The 11,609-nt window shown below is 42.9% G+C and overlaps 1 protein-coding gene across 1 annotated transcript in view; it reads left to right on the top strand.

Moving 5' to 3' along the window:
* The window catches only part of TK2 (thymidine kinase 2), a 57,746-nt gene that overhangs the window by 4,097 nt on the left and 42,040 nt on the right, over window positions 1-11,609 (top strand). The window contains exons 2-4 of the mRNA XM_073605572.1: window positions 1,263-1,294; window positions 6,637-6,711; window positions 10,057-10,110. Coding sequence (XP_073461673.1) covers window positions 1,263-1,294; window positions 6,637-6,711; window positions 10,057-10,110 — 161 coding nt within the window. The remainder of the gene's footprint in view (window positions 1-1,262; window positions 1,295-6,636; window positions 6,712-10,056; window positions 10,111-11,609) is intronic.

Raw genomic sequence — 11,609 nt, 5'->3', positions numbered from 1 at the left:
CCTCCACTGACTGTATATACACCCTCCACTGACTGTATATACACCCTCCACTGACTGTATCTACACCCCCCACCCCTCCACTGACTGTATCTACACCCCCCCCACCCCTCCACTGACTGTATCTACACCCCCCCACCCCTCCACTGACTGTATCTACACCCCCCCACCCCTCCACTGACTGTATCTACACCCCCCACCCCTCCACTGACTGTATCTACACCCCCCCACCCCTCCACTGACTGTATCTACACCCCCCCACCCCTCCACTGACTGTATCTACACCCCCCCCACCCCTCCACTGACTGTATCTACACCCCCCCACCCCTCCACTGACTGTATCTACACCCCCCACCCCTCCACTGACAGTATATACACCCCCCACCCCTCCACTGACTGTATATACACCCCTCCACTGACTGTATATACACCCCCCCCACCCCTCCACTGACTGTATATACACCCCCCCATCCCTCCACTGACTGTATATACATCCTCCACTGACTGTATCTACACCCCCCCACCCCTCCACTGACTGTATCTACACCCCTCCATCCCTCCACCCCTCCACTGACTGTATCTACACCCCTCCACTGACTGTATCTACACCCCTCCACCCCTCCACTGACTGTATCTACACCCCTCCACCCCTCCACTGACTGTATCTACACCCCTCCACCCCTCCACCGACTGTATCTACACCCCTCCACCCCTCCACCGACTGTATCTACACCCCTCCACCCCTCCACTGACTGTATATACACCCCCCCATCCTCCCTCCACCGATTGTATATACACCCCCTCATCCTCCCTCCACCGATTGTATATACACCCCCCCCCCATCATCCCTCCACTGATTGTATATACACCCCCCCATCATCCCTCCGCTGATTTTGTATGGCCAGTGGGAATGGGAAAAGTCCCAGCATCAGTGAGAATAAATGAGGCCTCTGGCTTGTTGGTCAGAGGGAGTAAAACAATTGCAATGCCTGTGGTCAGTAGGAGGAGGAATGGTGCCCCATCATTGGTAATAATAGGAGGAATGGTGCCCTCATCATTAGTGTCAGTGAGAGGAGTAGTGCCCCGTTGTTGGTTTGCGTATGCGTATTTGGTGATGTCAGCCCCCCCCCCCCTTAAAGCCCACTATATCCAGAAAGTTGACCACTCGCTGCTTTAAATAGTCCAAAAATGTTTCTGGATGTTTTTTGTTTTTTTTTCTCACTGACAATTTTCTTGATTGTGTTCTATTTATTTTTTTCCTATAGGTAATCTTTTAAGGAACAAAACAAAAAGCACGGTAAGTCTCCCTACTGCCCACAGGAAGCCGCACATTTCATTTTTATCATATCATCCAGTTTTAATCCTGATGGCTTGTAAACAGTGAAGTCCTCAAACTGGAGGCATGCCCCTCGACTTTAGGGGGGAAGTGGAGTCGCATGATTTCCAAGTCGGATAATCTGTGAACAGGGACCTATACCGGTGCACACAGGATCTGGGGCAGCTGTGCGTCGTAACCAATCAGCTTCCAGGTTTTATTATCAAAGCTTAATTGAACAAGCTTTAGTTAGAAGCTGATTGGTTTCTATGAACAGCTGCATCAGATTCTGTGTGCACCAGTTTTAGTAAACCCCCCCCATAACTCCCTGTTCACTAAATCCGACTTTAAAATTGTGCGACTTCACTTGAAATTGCATGATTTCAATTCCGCAGGTCAGTGTGACTTCGGGTGCGACTTGGCTGACATCTGTGTGATTTCAGGCTGGGTTCACACCTATGCGAAGTGGATGCGAATTTCCCGCATCCAATTTGCATAGCAGGAGAATTTGACCGGCTCTCTATGGAGACGGTCCACATATCTCCCGGGGCAGCTGTGAAGCGCACTGCACAGAAACGCTGTGCGTCTTTGGCTCAGTTTCAGGGACAAAATCAGGCAAATATTTGGCCCTAATTCCTCCCTGAACCGGAGAATGGGGACACACAGCGTTCCTGTGCAATCCGCAGCCGGTTTCAGTGTGAACCGAGCCTCATGCACAAATGTCTATGCAAGTTGTACCTGACATTGCAAAAAATAGTGCAGGAACTTTTTTTTTTTTTCAAATCAGAGCAGCACCCTAAAGCCGCACAATTTGAACAATTCCATTGCCGACAATAGGGTGTGATTTGTTATGCGATTGATTTGGACCTGTCAAATCGGATGATAAGTCGCATTGGTGTGAGTGGGGGCTGAGTCTGTGTTGCATCTGAGCTGGACCCCATTTACGCTTGGGAGCCGGAGTCAGTAAAAATAAATAAATAAATAAGCAGTTGATCCGCATTACCACCCCCTGCACCTAACATGGTGGCCAAAGGGAGCCACTTGTTATATACAGACATATGTGCCTAGTCTCACCAATATTACATGTTGTATATCTGTATCTCCATAGTGGTATGGTCATGTTCCAACTAGTCACGTAAACAAGATAACAGAGCTAGGAAAATATTCACTATCTCTTTAATGTTTCTGCATATCCATAGTAATATCCTAATCAGTAATGGGAACAAAAGAACATAATGCTATGTCCGTATGTGCTAGAACAACATTGAACAATGAGTGGGGAAAGCAGAGTGTAAGCTCCTCTGCTGCATAGACTGATGTAACTGGCTCAGTGTTCTCTATACAGCACTACGGTATATGCCAGAGCTACAATAACAGTGTGCGACTGCGGGCTGTCATTAGAGTGTAAGCTCCTCTGAACGAGCAATGTGTTTTGCTGTCCTCTGCACCCAGCATCAAGAACAATATTGAAGAATGGACAGGGGTACAGGATTGGCCGGGGGGGGGTTAGGGGAAAGAAAAATAAATAAATCAGGGAGGACAGGTTGCTGATGAGAAATCCATTCCAGGCTTTGCACTGTCTGATCAATCCTCACTAGAGAATTTAAAGCCTGACTTTGGATAAATGCAAAGTTCTCCTTTTTGTAGTGGGGCTGCACCTAAACTACGAGTGTTAACTGCTTATTTCTATCTAGGGGACGGAAAACACGCACTTTTACTTACCTGATCCCCCTGCAGATGGCGCTCGTTTGTGCTCCAGTGGTGGACTTTTTGCTTGGTGTCTTGGTGTCCTCGTGTCCACCACAGGGTTATGAAACCTGCATCAGTCTTGATGAAGGTAGAGAACCTTAGACCTCCTAGAGCTTAGGGGAGAAGAGGTGGTGGGAGCCGGTCTGGCAGTGTGGAGGAACCTGCGTGAGTGTAAGATCGGATAAGTTAAATGGCTGAACTCCAGTCCTTAAGACAGAAACAAGCCATAACCCTTGCAGTGCAGGCGCAGCCCTACTTCAAGGGACAATTCTGCATTTTCCCCGGAGTTCAGTTTTAATGACCAGAAGGTGGTTGTTTTCACAATACACTGTACACACTTGGGGGTCTGTGTTTAACCACTGCCAGCCCAATCCAATTCTGGCACTACTCTCCTACATGGTGAAAAACATTAATTTTCTTGCTAGAAAATTACTCGGAACCACCAAAAATGATATATGTTTTTCTTTTAGTAGAGACCCTAGATCAGTGATGGCAAACCTTGGCACCCCAGATGTTTTGGAACTACATTTTCCATGATGTTCAACCACACTGCAGAGCGCATGAGCATCATGGGAAAACATCTGGGGTGCCAAGGTTTGCCATCATTGCCCTAGGGAATAAAATGGCGGTTGTTGCAATTTTTTATGTGACACGGTATTTGCGCAGCAATTTTTCAAACATGTTTTCATGAATTAAACAAAACACTAAAGTTAGCCGATTTTTTTTTTTTTTTTTTTTTTTTTAGTATAATGTGAAAGATGATGTTATGCCGCGTAAATGGATACCCAAAGTGTCACGTTTTTAAAATTGCGAACACTTGTGCAATGGCGCCAAACTTTGGTATTTAAAAATCTTCATAGGTTAGGTTTAAAATTATTTACAGGTTGCCAGTTTAGAGTTACAGAGGAGGTCTTGCGATAGAATTATTGCCCTCACTCTAACATTTGCAGCGATACCTCACGTGTGGTTGAATGCGAGACCTTTTATATACGTTTACTTCTGCGTGCGGGAACGGGGGCGCTTTAATTTTTTTCTTTTTTTTATATTTTTGCAATTTTTCTCTTTTTTTTTTTTGTTCACTTTTTTTATTCCTATTACAAGGAATGTAAACATCCCTTGTAAAAGGAATAGGGTATGGCAGGTCCTCTTTATGGAGAGCTGTGGGGTTTACAAGTCCCCCCACATCTCTCCTCCTAGGCTGGAAAGCCTGAGTTTAAAAACAAAAAAAAAACTAAAATAAACCCCCCCCAAAAAAAGCTTGGGCTTTCCAGCTAAAAACACAGCAGTGCTTACATCTGCCGGAGCCGGAAGTGACATCATAACCTCGCTCCCAGCCTCCGAAGGTCATAGAGATGGCCGGGGACCATCTGGTCCTCGGTCAGCTCTATGATGAGCGGCTGCCACCGACCAATTCATTCTCCGGCTCACCCGATTTATTACTTTTTGAAAATAGTGAAGACAAAATCAGGAGAACTCAGCTCTAAACATAAGGAAAGGAGGGTCAAAGGAGTTTTTAACTGGTCTGTAGGGGTGGGGCTAGTCCCCCTATTTATAAAAAAAAATGACACTTTCCAGTGTGGCTTTTTTCATATGTGACACTACTCAAGAGTCGATTAGTTATCTGTGACCGTAAGACAGAGGGGAATTATTGAACATCCCATGGGTGCATGGTGGGAGGAATATCAGACTTCATAAATAGACATATGGAGGGAGATTTATTAAAATCGATGCACTAAGAATCTGGTGCAGCTGTGCATAGTAACCAATTGGCTTGCAGGTTTTATTGTCAAAGCTTAATTGAAGAAGCTAAAGTTAGAAGCTGATTGGTTACTATGTACAGATTCTTTGTTCTCCAGTTTTAGTAAATCTCCCTCTTGATGTCATCTTGGTTACGTGACTATATGGAACATTATCATACTGCTATGGAGATACAGAAACATAAGGGAGATGTAGAATATTGACACAATTGTTATTCTGTTTACGGATAGGGACATTCCCATACTGCTATGGAGATACAGAAACATTAGGGGGTTATAAAATATTGACACAGCTGTCATTCTGTTTGATAGGAACATTCCCATACTGCTATGGAGATACAGAAACATGAAAGTGGAACTAAATGTAAAAAAAAAAAAAAAAAAAATGCAAAACATTGCAGAAGAGACATACCTACCTGCCTATTCCCAATCCTCTGTGGAATGTACACTGAACTCTGCATATGCAGCTCGGTTTACATTCCAGCATATTTGACCAATCAAAACAGCAGTGGCACCCAGAAAAACGCTGGCAAGGGCCTTGCAATAGACTGTTGGCGCACAGCATAGTTTATACTTTAAACACCTCTATAATGTTCCCAAAGCTAAGCACAAGTGTGCTGCATGTACATTCCCCTGTCACCTATAGTAAGTAACCCATATAGGACACCATAGTGTGGTGATTTATTTTTTTTAAGCTGAACTTCCACTTTAACCAGTTGACCTCCAGAAGATTTACCTCTCCTTAATGACCAGGCCATTTTTTTTTTTTTTTGTGCTACGGCACTGCGTTATTTTAAAAATGTATGGTTATTCCTGCGCTATCATGTGTGTTAGAATGGAGCTAGTGGAAAAGCTGCCTGCACCGGATAGGGTACACCCTGCCCCTAATAATCAGTGAAACAAAAATAAAGCGTGGTGCTGCGCTAATCCAGCAAGGAAATAATACAATATAAAAATAAAACGTAAAAACAGAATGACGGTGCTAATGGTATATACACTAATCCAAAAACACAATGTAATGCAAGTATACCATACAAATAAAGTGACAGTGCTTATGATATCATACTAATATTGAATATCAACTAGTGACTGTAGCATAACGAATAAATCAACACACGTGTGACCAAAACATGTGAATAAAATAATAGAGTGTGTGTAAGGGTGCAACTTACAACCCCAATTAGGGAAAATAATACCAATGGATGGGCTAAATAGTTTTTTTATTTATTTTTTTCAAAATTGGTGTTCTATTTTTTGTTTTTAGCGCAAAAAATTAAAACCACGGAGCTCTATTTGTGGGGAAAAAAAGGACATTCACTTTTTTTTTCTTTTTTTTTTTTTTTTTTTTTTTTGGGTACAGTGACGCACAACCATGCAATTGTCAGTTAAAGTAACACAGTGCCATATCGCAAAAAATGGTCTGTCGTGAAGGGGGGTAAATTTTGCACTGAAAATTTATGAATGTGCTACTGCAAAATTGAAATCAGCCATGATAAGCACATAGACCGGAGGGCTAATGACTGGTTAATGGACCTCCTTACAGATAAACATGGCATTGTATCGGGGGCAAGAGCTATTTGAATGGCATACAAGTGTACAGGGTGCTCTAAGAAGCAGTTACTATTTTCTTTTTCATAGAGATGTTCAATAGAATATAACATTCACCCAGGGAATTTTATATAGCTTTTTATTTGCAGGAAGTCTCCCCAGCATTCAGGAAGTGTTTGCGTAGCGAGGCTCATTGTTTCATTTTTAATTCAGCAGGTTGGAAATCCTTGTCACAGATAATAAGATGGTATTTATGGTTTTGTCTTGCAGATCTGTGTAGAGGGGAACATAGCAAGTGGGAAAACCAGCTGTCTCCAATACTTCTCGAACACTGAAAACCTCGAGGTATCCATGCAACATGGGTGGCTTATCTCCTAAACCTAGCCCTATGAATATTTGGGGTGGCCACATTTTAACAGAGAGCAAATATCCTTTCTTCAATATACTTAATATGTGAGTCCATTCCACAGCCTGCATTTTCCAGCCCATATATTAAACGCAGGCCATGGTTCAGCAGAGAAAGCTTTGTGATTGGAGGAGAACCAGTCATGTGGCTTTGACAAATCGCATGAGGCTCTGCTGGCTTTTTTTTTTTTTTTTTTTTTTTTCCTCTTTTTTTTTTTTTTTTGGAGACTTAAAACCAGCAGAGCGCAATGACGCCCCTACCCCCACCCTCCAAAACGGACCCTATAGAGTCTTATTCTGCAGAGCAACACAGACATGAGACAAAGTGCATTTAGCTATGTTGGAAATTGGATTGCTGTTGACAAATCAGACAAAGGTATTAGGCCTCATTCACACATTTGTGTTCCCAGAAATGTACAAAAAATAGACATAAACATGCATTGTGCTTGCAGTGCTATTTATTCTTAAAAAGGAAGTAAGTGCTCTCTTTTTTTTTTTTTTTTTTTTCCCTTCCCTGCAAAGTAAAGGCATAATGTGCTAGTATGCATCACATACTAGCACATTATGTGACACTTACCTGCAAACAAAGCCTACATTGTCCCCGCAGGCTGTGGCCATCTTCACTCGTCTTCCTTCCAGGGCCGAGGACTCCGGCTCTGTGACTGGCCAGAGCTGTGTGATGTCACTCACGTGCGGGAGCCGCCGGTCACAGCATTCGCTTCTGAAGAATCAGCACGGGCAGCCGTTCCCTCTGAGCGCATGCGCCGATGACATCGGCTGCACGTTTAGGAGATATTTTCAGTATATGGTAATATAGTATATTAACTATAGGTAAGCCTTATTGTAGGCTTACCTATAGGTATAAAGGAAGGTTTATAACCTCTTTATATTGGTTGTAAAGGCACAAGGTTTCTACCTTACCTTTCATTCTATGCATAAAGGTAAAAAACCTTCTGTTTGGAGCAGCACCCCCTAATGCTTACCTGAGCCCCCTCTCGATCCAGCAATATCCACGAAGAGCCTTGGCTCTCCTGATTGGCTTTTGGCAGCAGTGGGAGTCATTGGTGAGCCAATCAGACGAAGGGGCTCTGGAGCGTGCCTGCTTGCCCAGTCATGTTGGAACAAGAAGGGGCCATCCGCAAACTGTTCCCATAAGGTTGGGAGCATGAAATTGTCCAAAATGTCTTGGTATGCTGACGCCTTAAGAGTTCCCTTCACTGGAACTAAGGGGCCAAACCCAACCCCTGGAAAACAACCCCACACCATAATCCCCCCCCCCCCCCTCCCTCCAGCAAATGATTTGGATCGGTGCATAAAGCAAGGTCCATAAAGACATGGATGTGCGAGTTTGGGGTGGAGGAACTTGACTGGCCTGCACAAAGTCCTGACCTCAACCCGATGGAACACTTTTGGGATGAACTACAGCAGAGACTGCGAGCCAGGCCTTCTCGTCCAACATTGGTACCTGACCTCACAAGTGCGCTTTTGATGAATGGTCAAATATTCCCATAGACACACTCCTAAACCTTGTGGACAGCCTTCACAGAAGAGTTGAAGCTATTATAGCTGCAAAGGGTGGGCCAACTCAATATTTAACTCTACGGACTAAGACTGGGATGCCATTAAAGTTCATGTGCGTGTAAAGGCAAGTGTCCCAATACTTTTGGTAATATAGTGTATGTGAACTTGTTGGATATCCCTTTCAAAAACCATGGGCATTAATATGATGTTGATCATCTTCCTCCTTTGTGGCTATAACAACCTCCAGTCTTCTGGTAAGGCTTTTTCACAAGATTTTTGAGTATGTCTGTGGAAATTTGTGCCAGTTAAGCTACAGGAGCTATTTTTAAGGTCAGGTACTAATAAATGAGAAGACATCACTCGTGGTGGGCTTTCCAGCTCATCCCAAAGGTATTCAGTAGGGTTGAGGTCAGTGCTGTGTAGACCACTCAAGTTCCTCCTCATCAAACTACGTCTTTATGGAGCTGGCTTTGTACACAGGAGTACAGTCCTGCTGGAACACAAAAGGGGTCTTCCCCAAACTGTTGTCGCAAGGTTGGAAGGCGCAATTGTCTAAAATGTCTTTATATCACTGGAAGCACCTGAACCAATAATTTGGAGAGGTGTGCTCATACTTTATAGTGTATATTCTAATGGCCAACTAAAGACCTCTCCTATATTCACTTTTTTGAATAGTTCTGTACGCTCGGCCCAATATCCATCACCAGTAGGGAAGGAGAACATTCCTCTTTTTTTCATAAAATCAATGAGGGTCCATCTTTTGGGCCAATACTGTTTGCTGTTTAGATATGTGCACAGTGTAGTTATGGACGCCTCCTCAAATTCCAAATCCTTTTTTTTTTTTTTTTTCTCCCCGCTGTGATCTGACTTCCTGTTAGAGGATGGTTATGTCTGTTCTCCATGATCCCACTGTATGTAGGAACGTAGCCACCCTCTCTTGCTCCCTCCCGAGATTTCTTTTGCTGTTGCTTATACACCACCAACATGGGAATTTCCATTATAAAGCTTATTTGTTTGGCAGCAGGTGCCGAGACCTCGTATAACCAGCTTTCAGCTGTCATTGATTACACAGATAATTATGTGATCACGTGGGTTTCCAAGATAAGCTTTATATATGTTTTTTATTTCCATGTATGCCAGCTATGAGTGCGAAACGCGTCAGCTGATCCCTGTACACTTCTGCTGTAGTGTTTTGTACACTTCCATGATCCAATCTTTTATTAATAAAGGCACTCCTCATCAGACCAGTGTGCTGCTTCCAGATCTCTTCGTCTTCCTTTGCTCCCTCCCGAGATGGACTATGAGAGTTGTGCATAGAGCAGTTCACATGACCCCTTTACTCTTTTCAAACGTAAGGGGGGGGGGGGGTTTGATGTTAGGCTTTCGGTAGCTAAGAGGACATTGCAAAGAGGCAGAAAAACATAGTAAGAAATTAATTATTTAATGAAAAATAGATTACCGGCCATAAGGTTATAGATGTGTGTGTAATTTTTTTTTTTTTTGAGAACAAGGATCTTATTTAGTTTCACTTTAGCCTTGAATTTTTTTTTAATGTATAGAGGGGAAAAAAAAAAGCACTTTGTCATATAGGATTGCATGCCACCCTCCCTAGGATTATATAGATCCCCTGATTGAGAAGCAGCCCAGATCTAATTTGTTTTACAGACAAAATCACCAGTTGTACTAAATGAGGAATAAAATGGTCCAGTGTCACATCTTTTTAACTATGCCTTTTTTTTTATTTTTATTTTTTTGTCTTTTAAGGTGTTAACTGAGCCTTTGGCTAAATGGAGAAATGTCCATGGTAATAATCCACTGGTAGGTAACATTTTAAATTTATTGCTTAAAGGAGAAAAGTTAATTGTCTAAAAAAAATGATATAACATAAAAAAATGCCCCACAGGCTGTCCTGTAATAACATTTCTAAAAAAAAAAAAGACCTATTTATTTTAGCCTGTAGCTATTATTTTTCTAAAGTTGTCAAAAAATGCAAATGTTGCTTCCTTGCTTTTTTATAGCAGCCTGGTGGCATTTTGTACACTATCATGTACAGAGCATGTCCAGATATAGAGTTTTCTTGGCTTTGGCATTGAGGCGCTCCTTTTTTTCCCAGAGCTCCAAGCCTTATTAACGCTTCAATACCTGGCCTATTCTGGCACTTCTCTACTTCATGTAAAAATCATCATTTTTTTGCTAGAAAATTACTCAGAACCCCCAAACATTATATATGGTTTTTTTTTTTTAGCAGACAACCTAGGGAATAAAATGGCAGTCATTGCAACTTTTTATCTCACACGGTATTTGCGCAATAATTTTTCAAACGCCTTTTTTTTGGAAAAAAAACGGTTTCATGAATTAAAAAAAAACAAAACAGTAAAGTCAGCCCAATTTTTTTGTATAATGTGAAAGACGATGTTACGCCGAGTAAATAGATACCTAACATGTCACGCTTTAAAATTGCGCACAATCATGGAATGGTGCCATACTTCATTACTTAAAAATCTCCATAGGCAACGCTTTTAAATTTTTTACAGGTTACCAGTTTAGAGTTACAGAGGAGGTCTAGTGATAGAATTGTTGCACACGCCCTAACGCACGTGGCGATACCTCACATGTGTGGTTTGAGCGGCGTTTACATATGTGGGCGGGACTTACGTGTGCGTTCGCTTCTGAGCGCAAGCTACCGGGGACAGGGGCGTTTTAAATTTTTTTTTTTATTATTTAAATTTTTTTTTACTTCATTTTTTTTATTTTTACACTTTTAACTTTTTTTTTTATTACTTTTATTCCTATTACAAGGAATGTAAACATCCCTAGTAATAGGAATCTATGTGGCAGGTCCTCTATATGGAGAGATGTGGGGTCAATAGGACCCCACATCTCTCCTTTAGGCTGGAAAGCATGAGATCGGAAAAAAAATTTCACCGATCTCATGCTGACAGCCGCGATCGCGGCTTCGGTTATTTCCGGGTACCAGGGCGTGACGTCATAACGACGCGCCCGGGCCTCCCACGGTCATAGAGATGACTGGTGACCATCTGTTCACCAGTCATCTCTATCGTCAACATCCGGCGCCGGCCGATTAATTCTCCGGGTCCCCGATGGCACGGGAGAGCACGGAGAGCACGGAGAAGCACCGGATGGCGGTGGGAGGGGGGGGGCGTCCCCTCCCGTCGCCTATAAGAACGATCAAGCGGCGGCACTGCTGCTATGATCGTTCATATCGTGCACAGAATCGGCGGCTGAAAAGAATGATATCTGAATGATGGATCTAGCTGCAAGCATCATTTAGATATCACCCCACAAACTAGAGGATG

This window comes from Aquarana catesbeiana, linkage group LG11, assembly GCF_042186555.1.
Source record: "Aquarana catesbeiana isolate 2022-GZ linkage group LG11, ASM4218655v1, whole genome shotgun sequence".
Taxonomy (NCBI): Eukaryota; Metazoa; Chordata; class Amphibia; order Anura; family Ranidae; genus Aquarana; species Aquarana catesbeiana.
The sequence above is the reverse complement of the archived record's forward strand: the minus strand, read 5'-3'. Positions and strand labels throughout refer to the sequence as shown.